Source organism: Bos mutus, chromosome 3, assembly GCF_027580195.1.
Source record: "Bos mutus isolate GX-2022 chromosome 3, NWIPB_WYAK_1.1, whole genome shotgun sequence".
Classification (NCBI taxonomy): domain Eukaryota; kingdom Metazoa; phylum Chordata; class Mammalia; order Artiodactyla; family Bovidae; genus Bos; species Bos mutus.
In genome coordinates, this window is record NC_091619.1 from 76,297,428 (window position 1) to 76,322,116 (window position 24,689).

The following is a 24,689-nucleotide window of genomic DNA, read 5'->3' on the forward strand; positions in this document are numbered from 1 at the left end:
ATGCTTTTTCCCTTCAGTACCTGTTGGGAAAACCAAAGCTATTTGCTCTCAGCTGGCCAGGTCAGCAGTATACCTTCACTGTTCTGCTTAATGTCATAATTTAGTCTGAAGCAAGCTTTCCCTTCAGCAAGACATCACACTGGTCCACTACATTGCTGGTATCATGTTGATTGGACCTAGTGAACAAGAAGTAAACTTACTGGCAAGACATTTGCATGTCGGATGGTGAGAAGTAAATCTGACAAAATTGCAGGGGCCTTCCACCTCAGTGAAATTTTCAAGGGTCCAGTAGAATATGTCAAGATATACCTTCTAAGGTAAAAGATATGCAGTTGCATCTGAGTCCTCTGCAACGGAAAAAAAAAAAAAAAAAGAGAGAGAGAGAGAGAGAGACGCATTCCTAGTGGATCTCTTTGCATTTCATTGGCGGTGGTTTAGTTGGCTAAGTCGTGTTCGACTATAGCCCACCAGGCTCCTCTGTGCATGGGATTTCCCAGGCAGGAATACTGGATTTCCCAGGCAAGAATACTGAAGGAAATGGGTTGCCATTTCCTTCTCCAGGGCATCTTCCTGACCCAGGGATTAAACCTGGGTCTCCTGCATTGCAGGTGGATTTCTTACTGACTGAGCCATAAGGGAAGCCGTCTTTGCATTTTAGAAGCAACACAGTCCTCATTTGGATGTTATTCTGGTTCATTTACTCAGTGATCTGAAAAGCCAATAGCTTTGAGTGGGGCTCAGAACAACAGAAGATTCTGCAGCAGGTTCAAGCTGCTGTTCTAGGTGCCCTGTCCCTTGGGTGTTATGACCTAGCAGGTCCAGTGGTGTCTGAAGTATCAGTGGTAGATAGAGCTGTTCTTCGGAAACTTTAGCAGATGGGTGTAGAGCACCATGATCTTCTTTTCATTTGATTTAATTTTAGAACCAGAACCTGAAGAGCCCGGAGACTTTTTAGTAGATGGAAAACTTGAAGTGGTCGAAGAAGAGGCTAAGAAGGAAGAGGAAGAAGATTTAGAAATAAGTTCAGAACAATCAACAATACCAGCCAATTTGGAACGACTCTGGTCCTTTTCCTGTGACCTAACCAAAGGCCTTAACGTGAGCAGCCTTGCCTGGAATAAAGCAAATCCAGTAAGTTATCAAATGTTTTAATAATGCTGTCTCTAGCATTTAAGGGCACTTACCAAGTATAACATTAATGATTTTCTTTTCTCATCTGTTAGGCAAGGGATTTAAATTAATATAACCTCTAGTTTTAAAATTCCTCTGAAAACAAGTTTATATTTTAAAAAGGGGGAAATGCAACAGCTAGAAAACAATGTTTTTTCTTCTTTAATATGAAAATGTCGCCATTTTTATTTTAAGAGATGTACTTGGAATATGGCTGAATCTATGTCAGATGTTGAGAAGTGAACAAGAAAATAATATATATTTATTTAATTTAACATGTTAACCAAATTCATGCACCCAAATTTGCATTCTCTTTAAAGAAACCATATTCGGAAGTATGTACTTAATCCATGAGGTCGAAAAAGAGTCAGACATGACTTAGCGACTAAATAACAACTACAACATCTTAATCCAGTGACCCTGTAAAAGTGCAAAATAATTTTGAGATCCCTTAAGAAACTAACACTACAGTGGATACTTAAATAGCACCTACTATGTACCAGGCACTATTGTAAATGTTTTACTTGTATTATCACAAATCTATGAATACAGTACTATTTTCCTCATTATGTTGCACTGAAGCACAGAAAGGATAACTTGCCCAAAGTTATATAACCAGTAAGTGAAACATAATTCAAACCGAGACATCCAGCTCCAGAGTTCTTGCTTTTAGTGAAAGTGAAGTGAAAGTCAGTCAGTTTTGTCCGACTCTTTGTGACCCTATGAACTATACAGTTCATGGAATTCTCTAGGCCAGAATACTGGAGTGGGTAGCCTTTCCCTTCTCCAGGGGATCTTCCCAACCTAGGGATCGAACCCAGGTCTCCTGCATTGCAGGTGGATTCTTTACCAACTGAACCACAGTGAAGCCCAAGAATACTGGAGTAGGTAGCCTATCCCTTCTCCAGGGGATCTTCCAGACCCAGGAATCAAACCAGCGTCTTCTGCATTGCAGGCGGATTCTTTACCAACTGAGCTATTAGGGACGCCCTTTAGTACTGCTCTGTTAAAAATCATCTTGAGGAAAATTAGATGAATCATCAAGTTGGGGAACAGTATGTTTTCTTGTAAAAAAAAGAATGATTATAGAGTAATGAGAGTTATTTTTTCCTGAGATTTATAAACTGATTCTGAAGACATGATTCTCAACTAATGCTTCTGAAATAACTTTTTTTTTCCAGTCCTTTTTGAGAAATATTTATTTATTTTGGCCTCACTGGGTGCTAGTTGTAGCATCTTTTTCTTGGTTGTTGTTGTTTGGCTCAGGCTGTGTTGTCCCACAATGTGGGAATTCCAGTTCTTAACCAGGGATTGAACCCATATACTCTGCATTGGAAGTGGACCCCCAACCACTGGACTACCAGGGAGGTCCCTGATGTATGTTTAAAGTCATCAGAACTAATTTGTTTAAACTGTATTTTTTTATGCATGTTTTAAGAATTAGCCTTGTTTTATCGCTATACCTTATAAGGTACTGTGTGCAAACATGATAGTTGTTATGGATATTAAAAACCTATAATCAACCTGAAACTAACAAAACATTGTAAATCAACTCTACTCCAATAAAAATTTTTAAATGAAAAATAAAACTATAATCATTTCTGTCAAAACCTCAGATATGCAGATGACACCACCCTTATGGCAGAAAGTGAAGAGGAACTAAAAAGCCTCTTGATGAAAGTGAAAGAGGAGAGTGAAAATGTTGGCTTAAAGTTCAACATTCAGAAAACGAAGATCATGGCATCTGGTTCCATCACTTCATGGGAAATAGATGGGGAAACAGTGGAAACAGTGTCAGACTTTATTTTTCTGGGCTCCAAAATCACTGCAGATGGTGATTGCAGCCATGAAATTAAAAAACGCTTACTCCTTGGAAGGAAAGTTATGACCAACCAGATAGCATATTCAAAAGCTGAGACATTACTTTGCCAACAAAGGTCCGTCTAGTCAAGGCTATGGGTTTTCCTTTGGTCATGTATGGATGTGAGAGTTGGACTGTGAAGAAAGCTGAGCACCGAAGAATTGATGCCTTTGAACTGTGGTGTTGGAGAAGACTCTTGAGAGTCCCTTGGAGTGCAAGGAGATCCAACCAGTACATCCTAAAGGAGATCAGTCCTGGGTGTTCATTGGAAGGACTGAGCTGAAGCTGAAACTCCAATACTTTGGCCACTTCATGGGAAGAGTTGACTCATTGGAAAAGACTCTGATGCTGGGAGGGATTGGGGGCAGGAGGAGAAGGGGACGACAGAGGATGAGATGGCTGGAGGCATCGCCGACTCGATGGACATGAGTTTGGGTAAACTCCGGGAGTTGGTGATGGACAGGGAGGCCTGGCATGCTGCAGTCCATGGGGTCGCAAAGAGTCGGACATGACTGAGCAACTGAACTGGACTGAAATAACACATTACTTAAATTATGTGTATTATTTTGAATAAAATAAAATACTTTTAGTGTGGATTTATCTTTATGAAACTATATTAGGGAACATGTTGTAGATAAGTGAAATTTAATAAATCAATAATTGGGTAATAAAGACAGATGAATCATTTTAAGAAACTGAATATACTCTCAGCTAAAAATTAATATATTGCTATTTAGAATAAAGTTAATTTTGAATGAAGCTAAAAATATAACAGATGGCATCCATCATATTTATTCATTAATTCTGTAAATATTTGTTGAGTATTAACTCTGTGCAGAAAATCTGTTAATGCACTAGAGATACAGTAGTAATTTAGTCACATGTAGGCCCTGGCCATACACTAGTTTCCTATGTGCTTTAATAAGGAAAAATAATACCATGGGAACACATAAGAGAGAGTTGTGAATGCTTCTTAGAGGAATTGACGTCTATGCTGAGTCTAAAAGAGATAAATAAGAGTTTGTCAATGTCAAGGGTAGTGATGAAGAATATTTTAAGACAGAGAGAACTGTGGCGACATGATGTTGCTTGGGAGGTAGGATGGTGGGAGGACTATCTTTGTATTCTTTCTGATTACAAAGAAAAGTCTGGGTTTGTTTGATAATTAAACTTTTGTGCATATGTACTTATACAGTTGACCTTGAACAAAAGGGGGTTTGGGGTGCCAACCTTTTATGCAGTTAAAAATCTAAGTGTAACTTTTGACTACCCCAAAACTTAACTACTAATAGCCTACTGTTGACTGAAAGTATTACCAAATATAAATGGTCAGTGAACACATGTTATATGTATTATAAACTGCAATCTTACAATAACGCAAGCTAGGGGAAAGAGAATATTATTATGAAAAATAATAAGAAAGAGAAAATACATTTATAGTCAGTTCAGTCACTCAGTCGTGTGTGACTCTTTGCAACACCATGGACTGCAGCACGCCAGGCCTCCCTGTCCATCACCAACTCCTGGAGCTTGCTCAAACTCATGTCCATCGAGTCGGTGATGCCATCCAACCATCTCATCCTCTGTCATCCCCTTCTCCTCCTGCCTTCAATCTTTCTCAGCATCAGGGTCTTTTCCAATGAGCCAGTACTTCACATCAGGTGGCCAAAGTATTGGAGCTTCAGCTTCAGCATCAGGCCTTCCAATGAATATTCAGGACTGATTTCCTTTAGGATTGACTGATTGGATCTCCTTGTAATCCAAGAGACTCTCAAGAGTCTTCTCCAACACCAAAGTTCAAAAAGATCAGAAGATCAATTCTTCAGCACTCAGCTTTCTTTATAGTCCAACTCTCATATAGTCATGTATAGTCATCCATACATGATTACTGGAAAAAACCATATCTTTGGCTAGACTGACTTTTGTCAGCAAAGTAATGTCTCTGCTTTTTAATATGCTGTCTAGGTTGGTCATAGCTTTTCTTCCAGGGAGCAAGTGTCCTTTAATTTCATGGCTGCAGTCACCATTTGCAGTGAGTTTGGAGCCCAAGAAAACAAAGTCTGTCACTGTTTCCATTGTTTCCCTATCTGTTTGCCATGAAGTGATAGGACTGGATGCTATGACCTTAGTTTTCTGAATGTTGAGTTTTAAGCCAACTTTTTACTCTCCTCTTTCACTTTCATCAAGAGGCTCTTTAGTTCTTCACTTTCTGCCATAAGAGTGGTGTCATCTGTGTATCTGAATTTATTGATATTTCTCCCAGCAGTGTTGGTTGCAGCTTGTGCTTCATCCAGCCAAGCATTTTGCATGATGTACTCCAAATATAAGTTAAATAAGCAGGGTGACAATATAATCCTTTCCCAATTTGAAACCAGTCCGTTGTTCCATGTCCAGTTCTAACTGTTGCTTCTTGACCTACATACAGATTTCTCAGGAGGCAGATGAGGTGGTCTGGTATTCCCATCTATTTAAGAATTTTCCACAGTTTGTTGTGATCCACACAGACAGAAGCTTTGGCATAGTCCATAAAGCAGAAGTAGATGTTTTTCTGGAACTCTCTTGCTTTTTCTATGATCAACAGATCAAATGATCAACATTTATAGTACTGTACTCTATTTAGCAACACTGTTAAGTGTATGTCATCCATTTAACAGATGAATTGTTAGTGCCTACATCAGTATTGTCTTCAGTTCAGTCGCTCAGTCGTGTACGACTCTTTGCAACCCCATGAATCGCAGCACGCCAGGCCTCCCTGTCCATCATCAACTCCCGGAATTCACTCAGACTCACGTCCATCGAGTCAGTGATGCCATCCAGCCATCTCATCCTCTGTCGTCCCCTTCTCCTCCTGCCCCCAATCCCTCCCAGCATCAGAGTCTTTCCCAATGAGTCAACTCTTCGCATGAGGTGGCCAAAGTACTGGAGTTTCAGCTTTAGCATCATCCCTTCCAAAGAAATCCCAGGGCTGATCTTCAGAATGGACTGGTTGGATCTCCTTGCACTCCAAGGGACTCTCAAGAATCTTCTCCAACACCACAGTTCAAAAGCATCAATTCTTCAGTGCTCAGCCTTCTTCTCAGTCCAACTCTCACATCCATACATGACCAAAGGAAAACCCATAGCCTTGACTAGAGGGACCTTTGTTGGCAAAGTAATGTCTCTGCTTTTGAATATGCTATCTAGGTTGGTCATAACTTTCCTTCCAAGGAGTAAGTGTCTTTTAATTTCATGGCTGCAGTCACCATCTGCAGTGATTTTGGAGCCCCAAAAAATAAAGTCTGACACTGTTTCCACTGTTTCTCCATCTATTTCCCATGAAGTGATGGGACCGGATGCCATGATATTTGTTTTCTGAATGTTGAACTTTAAGCCAACTTTTTCACTCTCCACTTTCACACTCATCAAGAGGCTTTTGAGTTCCTCTTCACTTTCTGCCATAAGGGTGGTGTCATCTGCATATCTGAGGTTATTGATATTTCTCCTGGCAATCTTGATTCCAGCTTATGTTTCTTCCAGTCCAGCATTTCTCATGATGTACTCTGCATATAAGTTAAATAAGCAGGGTGACAATATACAGCCTTGACATACTCCTTTTCCTATTTGGAACCAGTCTGTTGTTCCATGTCCAGTTCTAACTGTTGCTTCCTGACCTGCATACAGATTTCTCAAGAGGCAGGTCAGGTGGTCTGGTATTCCCATCTCTTTCAGAATTTCCCACAGTTTATTGTGATCCACACAGTCAAAGGCTTTGGCATAGTCAATAAAGCAGAAAGAGATGTTTTTCTGGAAATCTCTTGCTTTTTTGATGATCCAGCGGATGTTGGCAATTTGATCTCTGGTTCCTCTGCCTTTTCTAAAACCAGCTTGAACATCAGGAAGTTCACGGTTCACATATTGCTGAAGCCTGGCTTGGAGAATTTTGAGCATTACTTTACTAGCATGTGAGATGAGTGCGGTAGTTTGAGCATTCTTTGGCATTGCCTTTCTTTGGGATTGGAATGAAAACTGACCTTTTCCAGTCCTGTGGCCACTGCTGAGTTTTCCAAATTTGCTGGCATATTGAGTGCAGCACTTTCACAGCATCATCTTTCAGGGTTTGAAATAGCTCAACTGGAATTCCATCACCTCCACTAGCTTTGTTCGTAGTGATGCTTTCTAAGGCCCACTTGACTTCACATTCAGGATGTCTGGCTCTAGGTCAGTGATCATATCATTGTGATTATCTGGGTCATGAAGATCTTTTTTGTACAGTTCTTCTGTGTATTCGTGCCACCTCTTCTTAATATCTTCTGCTTCTGTTAGGTCTATACCATTTCCTTTATCGAGCCCATCTTTGCATGAAATGTTCCCTTGGTATCTCTAATTTTCTTGAAGAGATCTCTGGTCTTTCCTATTCTGTTGTTTTCCTCTATTTCTTTGCATTGATCACTGAGGAAGGCTTTCTTATCTCTTGCTATTCTTTGGAACTCTGCATTCAGATGCTTATATCTTTCCTTTTCTCCTTTGCTTTTCGCTTCTCTTCTTTTCACAGCTATTTTCAAATATAATCACATATTATTAGGAGTTAGGACTTCCACAAATGACTTTTAGGAGAGGAGACACAATTCAGTCCATAGCACCTCACTTTAAATTTAAATGTCTTCTATTTTACATTTGAAAAAATTAGATCATCCTTAAAAAACCCATGTTGCTGCCACTGCTAAGTCGATTCAGTCATGTCCGACCCTGTGTGACCCCATAGATGGCAGCCCACCAGGCTCCCTCGTCCCTGGGATTCTCCAGGCAAGAACACTGGAGTGGGTTGCCATTTCCTTCTCAATGCATGAAAGTAAAAAGTGAAAGTGAAGTCGCTCAGTTGTGTCCAACTCTTAGCAACCCATGGACTGCAGCCTATCAGGCTCCTCCGTCCATGGTATTCTCCAGGCAAGAGTACTGGAGTGGGGTGCCATTGCCTTCATAGGAGATTATAATGTAATAATACAATTTTTGAAGATTATCTCAATATGTAAAAGAGCTTGTTAGCAATTGGTTCTTTTTGAGTACTTATTTTTTAGTCTGAAAATGTGATTATTTTTGTGATTTTGCTTAGGACGATAGAAATGTAGAGTGAAAAAATGGCATATGGTGTTTTTTTAACCTTAATTAAAATATCATCACTCTTCTTAACACAGTTCATTAATATACATCTTTATACATTTGCCAATATTTTTATGCTATCCTCTCTTTGAATTTTTCTGGTTTTCAGGATCTTTTGGCTGTTGGCTATGGACACTTTGGATTTAAGGAGCAAAAAAGAGGATTGGCCTGCTGTTGGTCAATAAAGAACCCCATGGTAACTCGAGCAGGAATAAGATCTATTTTTATTTAATTAAATGTTGACATAATTCTTGAAAAGTAGTAGATAGTTGTATTTGATAATTAAGCAAAGTCAAGGAAGTTTTATCATGTAAGACTGTATTATCTTTGGTTTAAATCTGTAACAATTAAATAATTAAAACTTATTCTGATACTTTATAGGATACAGTAAATTCACTACTATGTGCTGTTAGATCTGATGATCCAGGGCTGAACCATTATTGTATATCACTGCCCGTTATAAAGAAAAATATTTGCAAATGCAAATTTTAAAAATTGTTTCATTTACTATTGGATTGTTTTTCAGTATATGAATAACTCATCACTTTATAAGATAGATTTCTGTTATCCTCAATAGATGTAAAATAGATTCATATAATATCTTACTGTTATGAATTTTTAAAGAAAATGAACAAGAATCAGTTATTTTTTTTGCTAAATAGCTCTAGTCAATCTGTCACTTACAGGTTTACCTTTAGGGTTTTTTTTGTGTTTTTTTTTCATCGCACCATGCAGGATCTTAAGTACCCTGACCAGAGATCAAACCTGCACCCCTTGCAGTGGAAGCAGAGAGTGTTAACCACTGGACTCCCAGGGAGGTCCCTTTACCCTTAGTTTTTACTTTACAACAGAAATGTAAAGTGGACTACTTTAAAAAGATCAGAAAGGCATACAAAAATAATTGGAGTTCTTATAAATAACCCTCGTCTGTTAGGAAGTTGGGTTTATATAGCCTAAAAGAAAGGAAGAAGCAATTCTAAACATGTGGAAGGATTGACAGGATTCATCAACAGCAAGTTGTCTTCTTTTCCACATAGGTTGTTAGAAACAAGAAAGGATTTGAATTGGACATTCAAACAAAACAACAAAACTCTAGTCAGAGATGTAGAAAAGAGTAACTTAGAAAGTTTTAGAGCCTCTTCTATCCTTATTTAGAAATGATTAGATAATACAAGCATTAGAAACAGATACTGGGAGATAGGAATATATGCAGGATAATTTATTTGGTGGCTATTATTTGTATTTTTAAGAATGTAGACCTGTGATGGAAAATCCTGTTGGAAGATTACCCAAAATGATAATTACTGTAGAGCTACATGCTGTATTTTGCAAAATTACTGAGCTCTGAGGATTCATCAAAATAAAGGAAATGAACCGACTGAGGTTTTGTTCTCATGTATATAGGAAGTTAGGAGTAACTGAATGTAGGTTAACTCTCCTCACATCCCCACCGCCATCAGCCTAATCTTTAGTCACTGTCACACCCTCCTGTACTGTGGTCTATAAAACCAAGTTTAAATTGTAATATAATATATATTTTTTATTCAGTGGCCAGAGCGTACTTATCAGAGTCCATATGGAGTTACTGCTGTGGATTTTTCAATCGGCTCACCTAACCTTTTAGCAGTTGGCTATCACAATGGCACTATCGCCATTTATAATGTACAGAACAACAGTAACCTTCCAGTTCTGGATAGTAGGTGAGAAAATCCAAGAATTAGATAAATATATAACATGTACTTTTTTGGGGAGAAGAAAAAAATTAATGTTATTTAGTTTTGAGTGAATGTTTATACTGTTATTGAGAGTGATACCATTATCTTTCAAACATTTGATAATCCCTCATAACGTCTCTCCAACTGGAATGCTCAGCTTTAACATCTCTTTATCCTCTTTTCTGCCTGCTTACCAACAAACTTCTTTTGGTGTATGCTGCTGCTTTTTAAAAAGCTAAAATTTTTTCCAGCTTTATTGAGGTATAACTGACAAATAAAAATTGAGTTTATTTAGGTTGTACAACATGATTAAGTGTACAGTGTGATGATTTAATATACGTATCATTGTGAAATGATTAATGCAATCAAATTAATTAATGCATCCATAATCTCACATACCTGGAGAAGGAAATGGCCATCCACTCCATTATTCTTGCCTGGAAAATCCCAGGGACAGAGGAGCTGGTGGGCCACAGTCTATTTCATCACAAAGTGTCAGGCATGACTTAGTGACTAAGCAACAACAACAACCTCACATAGTTACCATTTTTTTGGGTGTGGTAAGAACACTTAAGATCTACTCTTTTTGCAAATTTCATGTATGCAACATAGTATTATTAACTATAATCACCATGATGTGCATTAGATTTCAAGAACTTTCATTTTATAAATGAAAGAAATAATTAATGCGACATATTGAGAAAATAAAAAAAGTTTAAAGTGAAAGAGATCTAAAGATACCTCAAGTTTTTATAATAAACCTGATATTAGTGGAGCAAAAATGAGGTCATATATTCATATTAGTGTTTGAATAAACTTCAGAAGAACTGGAAATAGCCTTTAAAGCAGGTGTTTTTTAGCTTAATTTTGAAATTATTTGCATAGTTTTGTAAGTGTGAGCCTTGTGTTTATTTCCAGGCAGAAGATTCATAACTTTTACCAAATAATCAAATATATCTAGATTTAAAAGTATTCAGCCCTATTGCTTTGGAGGATTCACATAAAAAATCAAGAGAGTCAGTACTAGGAACAAAGCAACCCATTAATCAGTCAGGAAAGTAGTAATCTGAGAAGTGATTTTAATTTTTCAGAAAAATTTTAAATCTCAGCCTTAGAGAGAATCAAGCCAGTGGACGGTGCTGAAATATAAGAAGAAGGGTGAAGTAACTATTTACTCGAATAGGACTGAAATGACTTACTTATTTAAACTATGAGAAATATCCTTATAAATATGGAGATACTTATATTCAGTGTATCTAAATAAACTAAATTTACACAACTAGGAAAAAGTAAGTGAGTAGAGTAAAAGGAGTAGATTCTTAAAGAAATATTTGCTTTTATAGTCCTATTATGATAGCAATAAAATTTTCTTTTTTGTAAGAAATGAGAAAAACATCAGTGAATATTAGAAAAGTGGTTTTTTTCCCCCTGATTTTAAAAATATTTAAAGTTGAAGTCCAGTTGAGAACAATAAAAGCATCATTCTGTAAGTAAGTCATGATGCTTTAGGGAGTTGTCCTTATCACTTAGTATTGCAAGTCTTTTTAAAAATTATGATTTTCTACTTAGTGATTTTCCTTGTTTTAGTGAATCACCTCAAAAACACTTGGGACCTGTATGGCAACTGCAGTGGATAGAACAAGACCGAGGGACAACAGGTGATGACAAAAGAGAAATACTAGTTTCTATATCAGCGGATGGAAGGATCTCTAAATGGGTTATACGGAAAGGACTGGACTGTCATGGTAAAATCAATAAATACGCTCACACTCTTTCTTTCTCTCTCACACACACACCCCCCCACACACAAATTATCTTTCTCTTGTTATGTGCTGAATTAAAAATTCCTAGTGAACAATGTATAAAAGGTGATAAATTTAGGTTTGACTAAATAAGAGAAAAACTGGGCTTGATCATTTTGCTAAGCATCTAACTCTGGTATTTGCTTATTTTAACCTAATGACATGCACAGAATGGCAGAACTCATATTGTTTGCAAGAAGGGACATATTATATCTACAATATTTTTTCACGTGGTAGATAAGCTATCTATTTTTTCTTTAAAGATTTGATGCGCTTGAGGCGAACGACTGCTAGCACCAGCAAAAAAGGAGGGGAAAAGGAAAAGAAAGGTGAGGCTTTGATATCTCGACAGGCTCCTGGAATGTGTTTTGCTTTTCATCCCAAGGTAAATTATTTCAATACAACTAATAATCATTGAAGTGTATTAAGATATAAGGCTGGGATTTCCCTGGCAGTCCAGTGTTTGAGATTTCACTGTCCAAGGCAGGAGGTGCAGATTCGGTCCCTGATCAGGGAGCTAAGATCACATATGTCTCGTGGCCAAAAACAAAGATGAAAGGTTAGCATGTTAGTAAATATTGTGCCTTGTAAGCAGAAAACTAACAAACATAGGTATTAGCCTAGGGTGAAATGGCACTTTCCAGTTGGCTGTCCTTCATCTGCATTTTAGAAGAAAGGCCTGTTTTTTCTGAGCAACAATAGAAGGATTATCTACTCAATTGCTCATTTTAACTTGAATGCCCAACCTTGCCCCTCTTGGGTACTCTCCTGCTCTGTCATAGTGACAGAAACCAAATCCACTATATAGTCTTCCATATCTCACTGTGAGTGGTGACTCTCATGATTCTGGGGATTGGGAAGACCACTTCAGATTATGCCTATCAAGACCAAAATGAAATCAGAGCACTGTTAGTAAAGTTCTGCTTCTCTAATTCTTTTTACCTAGAGGCTCTTTGGAATCAGAAAATTCAACCACTGTGACTCTTAGAAGAAAACATTTCCTATATATTTTCTATTATATGTAATATGATCATCTCTTTAATGACACCATTATTCACCTACTTATGCAAACCAAAACTTGAGTTCTTACTCTATTCTACTCTATCACCCAAATGATATTTAGGTTTTATCATCCTACTTCTTTTAGTCCAAGCCTACTATTCATATAGTTCAGGCTTTTACTATTTTTCACTTTTATCACTGTGTATGTGGTCAGTCAGTTGTGTCTAACTCTTTGTGACCCCATGGACTGTAGCCCGCCAGGCTCCTCTGTCCCTGGGACTGTCCAAGCAAGAACACTGGGGTGGGTAGCCAATCCCTTCTCCAGAGGATCTCTCCTGACCCAGGGATGAAACCCTGGTCTCCTGTATTGCAAGCAGATTCTTTACCTCTGAGTCACCAGGGAAGCCCTTTTGTCACTGCAGTCATATTCTCACTGCATTCATTCTCAAATTCCTATAATCTGCTTGTCACCTTGACTCTAGCAGAGTGGTTCTCAATGTGGGCAGGGAGGGGAGTACTTTCCATCAGGGACATCTCACAATGTCTTCTTCAGATATTTTTGGTTGTTGCAGCTGTGGGAGGTGGGATGTAGGGAGGAGAGTTTTCTCTCTCGAGCAGAGTCCAGGGGTGCTGCTAAACACTCTACATTGCGCAAGACAACCACTATCCTCTCCCCACCCAAACAAAGAATCAGCTGGCTCAAAACATCAATATTGCCCCTTTGATTTCTTCTTTGATAAAGCACGTTATTTAGTTTCCAAATATTCACGTTTTTTCTAAGCATCTTTCTGTTGGTTTCTAATTCAATTCCATCATGATCAGAGAGCAAACTTTTTGTAAACTGAATCCTTTTGAATTTATTGAGATTTGTTTTAGAGCCTAGAATGTGATGTTTACTTGTAAATATTCCCTGTGCATTTGAGAAAAGTGTATATTCTGCTACTGTTGGGTGAAATGTTCTGTGAATATCAATCAGGTTATGTTGGTTGATGATATTGTTCAAGTTCACTATATCCTTCCTGATTTTCTGCCTGTTTCTTCCGTGATTTATTGACAGAAAGGTATTGAAGTGTCTGACCATGATTGTGAATTTGTCTTTTCTTCCTTTGAAATTCTATCAATTTTTTCTTTATGTATCTTTAAGTACATAAGTGTTTAGAATTGTCATGTTCTATTGATTAATCGATTCCCTTATTATACAATGACCTTATTTATAGCTGGTAACATTCTTTACTCTGAAATCTACTTAGTCTGACATTAATGTAGCCACTGCACCTTTCTTTTAACTAATATTAGCACAGTTTATCATTTTACATTCTTTTACATTTAACCTATTTGTGTCTTTATAGTTAAAGTATGTTTCTTATATGGAGCATATTGTTGAATTTTGCTTTTTTATCCAGTCCTAGAATCTCTGACTTTTGTGATATTTACACAGTTTACCTTTAGTTTGATTGTTGATTTAGTTTGGTTTGAGTCTATCATCATTTCTGACTAATTTATGTTTGGGAAGAGATGCGAAACATATTTCACCCCTTTTTCTGGAGGTAGGACTCTGAAGGGCTATCCCAGCTCCAAAGCTTGTTATAGGTTGGACTGAGCACTCTGTTGCAGCTACATCATAGTTTAACTTAAATATCTCTGCCTGTTCCTAGTTCCCTCAAAGAGGTTGATTCTGAGAGAACTTCCCAATAAACCTCTTGCATGGAAATCTCAATCTCAGGTTTATATACTGAGGAACCCAGCTTTACAGCAACCTTGAGGAGCTCTAGAGAAAGACGTTTATTTGTGTGCTAAGTTGTTTCAGTCACGTCCAACTCTTTGTGACGTTATGGACTGTAGCCCACCAAGCTCCTCCATCCATGGGATTTTCCAGGCAAGAATACTGGAGTGGGTTGCCATACCATCCTCCAGGGGATTATCCCAACCCAGGGATTGAACCCACATCTCTGTGTCTCCTGCATTGGCAGGCAGGTTCTTTACCATTGAGCCACCAGGGAAGCCCAGAGAAAGATGACCTACTTATAAATACTACTGAGATAATCATTGTTTGTATATAAAAAAGGAATTAGATCCCTACCCATTTATAGGCAAAAACTTTTAGAAGAAAATATGGGAGAATATCTCTATGACTTCAAAGTAGGAACAGTTTCTTAAAACACAAAATCCTAATTATGTAAAATATATAATACCAGCTACATTAAAATGAGAACTTTTATTTACTAAATGACACTAAGAGTTTGTAAAAAAAAAAAATAAGCTGTATGCTGGGAGAAGATTTTTGCAACCTAATAATAGACAAAGCATATGTAATAGAATATATTAGGAACTTATTCAAATGAATATGAAAAAGAAAGATTATTAGTAAAATGGTCAAGAAATATGAACAGAAGAGGAGATTCAATTGGCCAATAAACATAAAAATGTGCTCAACTTTGTTAATATCCACATAAATGAAACTTAAAACCATTCAGTGTAAGTTAATACCTAATAGGATGGCAAAATCTAAGATTTCTGATGTAACCAAACTGTTGAAGAGAATGTGTGTCAAAAGGAACTTCTATATACTGCTGAATGTAAATTGGTAATACTACTTTGGGAGAAAAATGGACTTTATTTTGTAATTTAAACTACATAGACCCCCATGATCTAGTAACTGCATTCTTAAGTACTGATACATGCTAGAGCAATGTGTCTCAGATTTCAGGGTTCTTATAACTTACCTGGGAATCTTGTTAAAATGATTCTGATTCAGCAGGTCTGGGGCAGGGCCTGACATTCTGCAGTTCTAGAAACTCCAGTACTTTGGCCACCTCATACGAAGAGTTGACTCATTGGAAAAGACTCTGATGCTGGGAGGTATTAGGGGCAGGAGGAGAAGGGGACGACAGAGGATGAGATGGCTGGATGGCATCACTGACTCCATGGACGTGAGTCTGAGTGAACTCCAGGAGTTGGTGATGGACAGGGAGGCCTGGCGTGCTGCGATTCATGGGGTCGCAAAGAGTCGGACATGACTAAGGACTGAACTGAACTGAACTAATAATACTACCAGGTGATGCTGACTTGACATAGCTCCACATAGAGCCCTGACTTTCAGACTTTCTGACTATAACTTCAGTATAGAAAACACATTTTAAATCCCTATTTGGTACATACATCTGAGATGTCTGAGACTCCGTCTAGTTTAATCTCTCATTCTCAGCAAAAATCATGTTCTTGTTAAGTCATCTGTCTTCTCTTTGACTAATTCTAGTGAAATAATTGGAGAAGGCAATGGCACTCCACTCCAGTACTCTTGCCTGGAAAATCCCATGGATGGAGGAGCCTAGTAGGCTGCAGTCCATGGGGTCGCTAAGAGTCAGACACGACTGAGCGACTTCACTTTCGCTTTTCACTTTCATGCACTGAAGAAGGAAATGGCAACCCACTCCAGTGTTCTTGCCTGGAGAATCCCAGGGACGGGGGAGCCTGGTGGGCTGCCGTCGCTGGGGTCACACAGAGTTGGACATGACTGAAGTGACTTAGCAGCAGTGAAATAATACTGTTTCCCTGGACTGTTAGCTCTCTCTTGAAATGTTAGAAAGTTTCTTCTTCATTTTAAGTGAATGTTTGTCCATATAATTTCTAGATAGGTACTAAGTTCTACACTCTATTTTAGCAAAGAAAAGAATCTGTATTTTCTTTGCACAGCCATCCTTCAGGGAGTTTAATTATTATAAAATCATGATCTAAAGAAAAAGACAACAGTCAGTTGTCTACAAGGTAGTATTTCTAGTTTTGGTTCTTGAACATATTTTAAGAAATTTTGAATTCTGTCTTCTGTTTAGCACATTTACTAATACATCACAAGTTAATGCATTCTGATTTTTGGTGTTTAGGACACAAATATCTATTTGGCTGGTACTGAAGAAGGTCATATTCACAAGTGTTCCTGTTCATATAATGAACAATATCTAGATACCTACAGAGGACATAAGGTTAGTTTTAATTACAGTAGGTATGGAAAATTTTATCTTGTTATATTTCTGAAAAAACAGTATCATTAGACACAGTGTTTTTATGCAATAATTTATAACATCAGATTTAAAAATACAAGCTTGAATTTGTATATAAAACACCCATAGTATGCAGGGCTTTTAATTTGGCTTCTAGATATCCTTGATTTCTTTTCATAAGTTATTAGGACACAATATTTGCTTCTGAAAGACTGCTGATTTAACATGCTGATCTCAAAGTAAAACTGACTCTGGCATATTTGCATTCCCTACATTTTAAAATGCTAGTTCCTACCATGTTTTCTTCATTTTCTCCTTTATTTTTGTTTATTTTTCTTAATATTCCTAAATATTTTTAAATACTATAGTATATATTAATATTTAGTAAGTACTGTAGCAACTATATTTGTATGCTTCTGTATGCCATAATTTAGGGAAGAGATTCAACTTTGACCTAGTATTCTTAGCTAAGATAATACTTACACATTAATGCATGGTGTATAAAGCTTTTAGAAATCTGAGCATTTTAAGTTTGTTGGTCAAATTTAAAGTATAAGACGTTAGATACTACTTACTATATATTTTATTTTTCTAATCCTAGGGACCAGTGTATAAAATAGCATGGAACCCATTTTGCCATGATGTTTTCTTAAGCTGTTCTGCTGATTGGGGTGTTATTATATGGCAACATGAGAATCTCAAACCATTTTTGAGTTTTTATCCAACTACTTATGTTGTTTATGATATTGCCTGGTCTCCAAAATCATCCTACATATTTGCAGCTGCAAATGAGAGCAGAGTGGAGATTTGGGACCTTCACATCAGCACGTAAATATTAACATTTTTCTTGAAGATAATTGTAGATAATAAAAGTAGAAGATAATTGCAGTTCCATCTAAATGATGCTTGATGGTTTTGACATTGGTTAGAGAAAACTGTAGTTACTTTAAAACAAGTAATAGTTCATACTGTGAGAGTCCTTTATGAATAAAGTGATGTGCCAGGATAATATATTAATTACCTACATCATATGTATTAATAGTTTAAAAATATTTGAATGAAAATGGGTTACTCTATCTCCTCAATTAAAAAAAATTTTTATTTATTTATTTGGCTGCATCAGATGTTAGTTGTAGCATGTAAGATCTTTTAGTTGTGACATGCAAACTTAGTTGTGATATGTGGGATCTAGTTCCCTGACCAAGGATTGAACCCAGGTCCCCTGCATTGGGAGCATGGAGTCTTAGCCACTGAAACACCACGGTAGTCCCTCATCAAATTTTTATAGACTGATATAGGATATCATAACTACCTTGAATTCTTTGTCATTGTCTGGTTTATGGAAGAATGCAGAGAGGCACTTTTCTAATTGTTCTTAACTGAAGACCTTTTATTAGTAAGATAAAGGGAGCAAAATAAGTGTTTTTTATGATATTTACTTATTCTCTTACCTCATTTTTAAAACATATTTGAAGAAACATGCAGTTTAATTAAAATTTTTTTCTTTAAGTGTTACATCAAAGTTATTAGAGGGCCATAGACCGTCCTTTTTAATATGAAAGTTTATAAAGTGCTGGAATTGTGTTTAATGATTCTACTTCTTCAATCATTATTTCAATATTAGAAAATATTGTGACCTTTAGGCAAGTTATTAAGGAAGAGAAGCATGGAAATACATTCTTGTTTGAAATAAATGATATAAAATTCAATGGGTTTATTAATAATTGCAAATTTTTTCCTAGAGATTAATAGTTTAGTAACTTTAAAATTTTTTCACGACTCATTCTATAAAACAATTTGAACCAAAAACTCAAGGAGTACAACACAAAGCAATATATTTTTGTCTATGAGATGACTAACATAGAAAGTGGTCACTTAAAGGAGTGTCATCTCTTATTTTTTTTTTTCCTAGTAAAATTGTAGTTCCCAGGCAAAATTTCTTCAGAAGAAGTATGCAAGTTACTGCTTCTTTTATAAGAATGCCAATGGATTGCTTTGGATGAGTAAGAGTTGAGAAGGTTCTTGTTCTTCATTGAAGAAGATTCATTTTTCAATGAATCTAAAACAAGATTCATTGTTCAGATTCACTTATGGTCTAGGGATTCATTTGGATCAAAACATCCTTCCCTTAAAAGACATTTATTATTTAAGAAGTTGTACTAGGGATCCTCAGAGAAACTGAACCCATAAAATAGAGATGGTGGGAGGAAGGGACAGAGAAAGAGAGAGAGAGATTTAAAAATATTGGCTTATATGATTGTGGGGCCTGGCAGTTCCCAAGTTTGCTTGACAGTGTAACAAGCCAGAATTTCCATCAGGGGAGTCCATGTTGCAGTCTTGAGTGCAAAGGCAATATAGAGGCAGAAATTTATTCAGTTTCGAGGACCTCAGTCTTTTCTTTGAAGGCTTTCAACAAATTAGATGAAGCCGACTCACTTTGTGAAGGATAATTTGCTTTATTCAAATTCTACTGATTTAAGTTAATCATATCATACCTTCACATCAGTGTGTAGACTGGTGTTTGACTAAACAACTGGAAACCACAGCTTAGCCAAATTAATGCATAAAATTAATCATCACAGGAGTTTAAAGTATGAGTTCACATCTTAATTGTGAATAATTTATTTCATTGAAATTAGTTTATTGAAAGAATGAAAGCTTTGATTGAATAAAGGGTGAGAAGTAGTTATTTTGCTTTTGGAAACACACAAAGATGCTTTTAGTTTTTGTTACATGAAATCACAAATATCTCAGGGTCTTCTTAGTCTGTATGTAAAAAGAATATATTAATAACTAAATTTACAAATATGATATTTCATTACAGTTTGGACCCTCTGATTGTCAATGTTGCTAACCCTGGAATCAAGTTCACAACTGTTCTTTTTGCTAAGCAAACAGATTGCCTTCTGGTGGGAGATAGCGATGGACAAGTTGCTGTATATGAATTAAAAAATATGCCCACTACTTTGGATTCTAACAGGGTAAGACTTGAAAGTCAAAATCTTATGTCATTTTATGATTTTATTCAGCTGTAGTTTTGTGTCATACAAGAGATTTACACTTCTCAAATATCTGAAGTGTGGCACAGTGGAAAGATATATATAAGTCCCAAAGTGGCATGGTGCCTAGTAGGCTTATTTTATTTGAGCCTCACAGTCTTTATCTGTTAAATGAAAACATTGTTCTTTATTTTTTTTTTTTTTTAAATTTTATTTTATTTTTAAACTTTACATAATTGTATTAGTTTTGCCAAATATCAAAATGAATTGAGCAGAATAATTATAAATATTATATGAAATAATTTAAAACTGTCCCTAGTTTATGGTTGTGACTGTTCTCTGCAAATATTCAAAGACTTTTACAAGATATAATATTTTTATTTATTTATTTTTGTCAAGAAAGTAGAATTTATGGGTAAGCATGAGTAAGGAGGGGCAGCGCCAAGGCTCTCATGAGTGCAGGACCCATTTGTCAGAGGGCCATGATTAGGGATATATTTGACCCTACAGCCATCTAAATGAGCCGCTTTTCTACCACCATGTTTTCACATTCACCTGCATTAAACTTAGTAAATCCCCACTTCTTGGAGATGTGGATCGTCTGGTGTACAGGGAACTTGAACTTGGCTCTGAGGAGGGCCTCAATCACAGGCTTATTGTTCTGCTGTTAGGTGTGGATGGCCGTATGACTCTGGCCATTGCTCCCAGGCACCAAGCATACCTGTCTGGAGCCTAGGCAGAACAGCATGCCAGTCATGAAGGTCCAGTAGAAAGAGTTGTCTCCAAGATCCCTTAGGGCAACCTGTACAGGCAATAGCCAAGGAGGCTGCTGTTTGCAGAGATTGCACACTGGGGCCCTATGAGGAAGAGCACAGCCAGCCTAACTGGCTGCAAAAAGAAATAATATTTTTATTTTTAAATTTTTTTGGAAATAATATTTTTAGATGTTTTCCGGTGTTCCTAAGGTTGCCATTTGTTTCTACTGGTTTGACATTATCCTCTTCCCTAACTCTGATCTTCAGCTATCAAAGCTTTGTTATAAAACTTTGACAAGTAAACCAGCATCACTAGATGCCCACTATTTTTAATATTATATATATATTTTTTGCTTATTTGTTGTTTAAAAGTTTTTTAAATTGAAGTAAATTTGATTTATAGTGTTAAATCACATAGTGATTTGGTATTTTTATATATTATACTTAATTTAAAGTTATTATAAAATATTGGGTATATTCCCTGTGCTATACATTATATCCTTGTATCTTATTTATTTTATACCTAGTAATTTGTACCTCGTAATCCCCTTTCCTTATCTTGCTACTCTCTCCTCCCCTCTCCCCACTGGTAAGCACTGATTTGTTCTCTGTATCTGTGTCTTGTTTCTATGTTGTTACGTTCACTCGTTCATCTTCTTTTTTGATTTCCCATATATGTGAAAACATATAGTATTTGTCTTTCTCTGACTTACTTCACTAAGCATAATACCCTCCAAATACATCCATGTTGTTGCAAATTGCAGAATTTCACTTTCTTAAAATTTCTGGGTAATATTCCATTGTGTATATATATGTGTGTATATATATACATGTATATATATGTATGCTGCTGCTGCCAAGTTGCTTCAGTCGTGTCCGACTCTGTGTGACCCCATAGACGGCAGCCCACCAGGCTCCCCCGTCCCTGGGATTCTCCAGGCAAGAACTGGAGTGGGTTGCCATTTCCTTCTCCAATGCATGAAAGTGAAAAGTGAAAGTGAAGTCACTCAGTCGTGTCCGACTCTTCCCGACCCCATGGACTGCAGCCTTCCAGGCTCCTCCGCCCATGGGATTTTCCAGGCAAGAGTACTGGAGTGGGTCACCAGTGCCTTCTCCATATATATCTATATACATGTATATATATATACACACACACTATATAGATGTCCATTATTTTCAAGATAGCTTTTCAGTTTTTTTCTGTTTATGTTTAGATTTCTAGTTTAAGGAATGATCTAGTAAATATTACCATGAATATATCAACATGTTAACAATATTAAAAATATACACGAATCAATAAGAAAAAATACTAAGACTCCAATAGAAGGGTGAGTGAGGTCAGGAACAGTTCATTCACAAAATATGGCTGGTAAATATATTTTAAAATTTAACCTCATTAACAAAAAAATATTTAAGTTAAATGAAAAGCATTCATTTAATAGAATTCTCATATATCAAATTAACAGAAATTCTTTTAATTGGACTACTTATTACTGACAGACATTTGGTAAGATAGGTCCTCTCTTATACTGACAGTTGAAATAAAAATTAGTGTAAGTTCTTTGGGAGCAATTTGGCAATCTGAACCAGAATTGTTGACTTTTGGAACTCTATCTTACAGAAATATTCATAAAGGCAATCTAAGAAATTATAGCATGTTTTGTGATAGGATGAGACAAAAAAGAAAAGGAAAGAAAAAAAAAAGGAAAAGGAACCATCTAAATATCCAACCAGAGGGAAATATGACTAGGCAAGTCAGAAGTGCTGATTAGATTTGGGTTACATGTAAGAGGTGGAGTTTTACCCCAGCCATATGGACTATAAATAAACAAACAAGCAGACAGAAAATACTTACTTACATACATACATACTAGCTTGCTTGGGACTTTATACACAGTTTGATCCTCTACTCACTTCAAGTCTTTGCTCAAATGTCAAATTTCTTAGTGAAGTCTTCCCTGGCCACCTTATTTAAAATTGCAGCCTCTACTCTCCCCCACACTCCCTATTCAATACTCTTCCATGACTAATTTTCTTAATAACACTGGTCTTTGTGTGTGTGTGTATGTGTGTGTGTGCACGCGTGCGCTCAGTCACTCGGTGGTGTCCTGCTCTTTGACACCCCAGGGACTGTAGACCGCAAGGCTCCTCTGTCCATGGAATTTCCCAGGGAAGGATACTGGAGTTTTGATTGATTGATTTTGTTAATTTCCCATCTCCCACAGCTAGATTATAAGCTCTACATAAACACTGAATTTGTCTCTATTGTTCTGGGCTACGTCTTAGTACAGTGTCAGGCTTATGCTGCTGCTAAGTCGCTTTAGTCATGTCCGACTCTGTGCGACCCCATAGACGGCAGCCAGGCTTATAGTAGTTATCAATAAATGCTTTTGAATAAATACGCATTGAAAAGCTAGAGAAAAAAAATCACATATTAGAAGCATTGTTTCTTAAAGGTAGGATCATAAGGGAATTTTAGTCTTATATTTGTCTGTTTTACAAGTCATTATAGTACATCAAGTAATTGTATAAATGCATTGGTCTCCCTACAAAATAGTTTGAGTGTGCTCTGAGGAATGCATCTCTAATGCCTTATTTTTTCCAAGATATAAACTATTTTAATATTTTCATTTTCTTACACATTGAGTACAAGATATTTTAACAGGATGGGGATGTTTGTGCTCATAGTGAACCTTGTTTAAGATATACAGCTCAACAGCCAAAAGAAATTAAAAGAGAATTCTATTTATTTAAGTATTTCAAAGAAACATTAAAATGAATCCAAATATATAGTTCATAGTATTCCTTTTGCTTCTTCCACCCATAGCTCTCAAATCCTAAATATAAACTCAAGGCCTGAATCCATCCTTTTTTGTCTCTGTAATTCTTTCAGTGCTAAGAACTTGTCCACAAGCTCTGAACTGGGGGCAGTAGGGAAGGGGGGCTTGAATTTTTTCAAAATTTTTATTAGTATATGTTGGTGTAGTGGTTGGAGGGAAATCTGTAAGCATTAGCATGTCGATTCTTTTCATCACATGTATTTTTATCTAGTACCGATCAAATGCTACAATAATTTGTCAATATAAATTATGATATTTTGTATACACATCTTACTAATTTGAGCTGTTTGAAACTTTTATATTCAAGTATCTAGCATAGCACTAGCACATAATAGACATTCAGCAAATGTTGAATAGATGTGTGAATGAACAAACCTACAGACAAAAGACATATGGTTTCTAAGAAAGACACCACAATGTGTGCTTAAGAAACACAATTGGGTAATAACAAAATAATAAACAAACTCCCATAGGAACACAGAGCAGGAAAATAGTTGACTTTTGAAAGGAGAATAGGAAGAAGAAAAAAAAAATAAGAATGCTCTGGGGAAGGCTTTCACACAGGAGACTGAATTTCAACAATGTTTTAGAGGATCAGGATTTTTCCTGTAGACAAGAGAGTAGAACTGTTATTCTAGACTGAGAGAAAGGCTTGAACAAAAATATAGAATTGAAGAGGTCCTTGGCATGCTGCCATCCATGATGCATGAGGTCGCAAGGAGTTGGACAGGACTGAGCGACTGAAATGAACTGAACTTGGCATTTTAAGGACATTGTGAGTAGACTTTTTGACTGGTAAAGAGATCGCTTGAGAAAAGAGCAACAAAAGGACCAGTCAGGCCATTTAGGACCAGAAAATGTACGACTGCCAAGTTAAGGAATTTGATCTTTATTATATAGATTACCAGGGCTTCTCTGATAGCTCTGTTGGTAAAGAATCCGCCTGCAATGTAGGGGACCGAGGTCCAATTCTGGTTCAATTCCTGGGTCTGGAAGATCTGCTGGAGGAGGGATAACCCACTCCAGTATTCTTGGGCTTTTCTTGTGGCTCAGCTGATAAAGAATTCGCCTGCAATGCCAGAGACCTGGATTCGATCCCTGGGTTGGGAAGATCCCTTGGAGAAGGGAAAGGCTACCCACTCCAGTATTCTGGCCTGGAGAATAGTCCATGGGATGACAAAGAGTCCGACAGGACTGAGCGACTTTCACTTTCATTCAGATGACTAAAAGGTATTTAAGGTTTACAATTCCAGAAGTGACAAAGGGGGAAAAAATTAAACCCCCATCTCACATTTTGTGTAATAGTGAACGGCAAATGGATTGAAGACTATGGGGGAAAATAAACAAACTCCTAAAAGAAAATGTAGGGTAATGTGTTAATAATTTAAAGTCAGGATAGATTTTTAAAAAA

The 24,689-nt window shown here is 36.8% G+C and overlaps 1 protein-coding gene and 1 pseudogene across 1 annotated transcript in view; one reads left to right on the forward strand and one right to left on the reverse strand.

Moving 5' to 3' along the window:
• DNAI4 (dynein axonemal intermediate chain 4) overlaps positions 1-24,689 on the forward strand; it is a 99,726-nt gene that overhangs the window by 67,222 nt on the left and 7,815 nt on the right. The window contains 8 exon segments of the mRNA XM_005911759.2: positions 923-1,131; positions 8,277-8,363; positions 9,716-9,867; positions 11,470-11,627; positions 11,948-12,069; positions 16,568-16,666; positions 17,286-17,512; positions 19,509-19,665. Coding sequence (XP_005911821.2) covers positions 923-1,131; positions 8,277-8,363; positions 9,716-9,867; positions 11,470-11,627; positions 11,948-12,069; positions 16,568-16,666; positions 17,286-17,512; positions 19,509-19,665 — 1,211 coding nt within the window.
• Positions 20,458-20,577, reverse strand: LOC138987326 (small nucleolar RNA SNORA70; annotated as a pseudogene).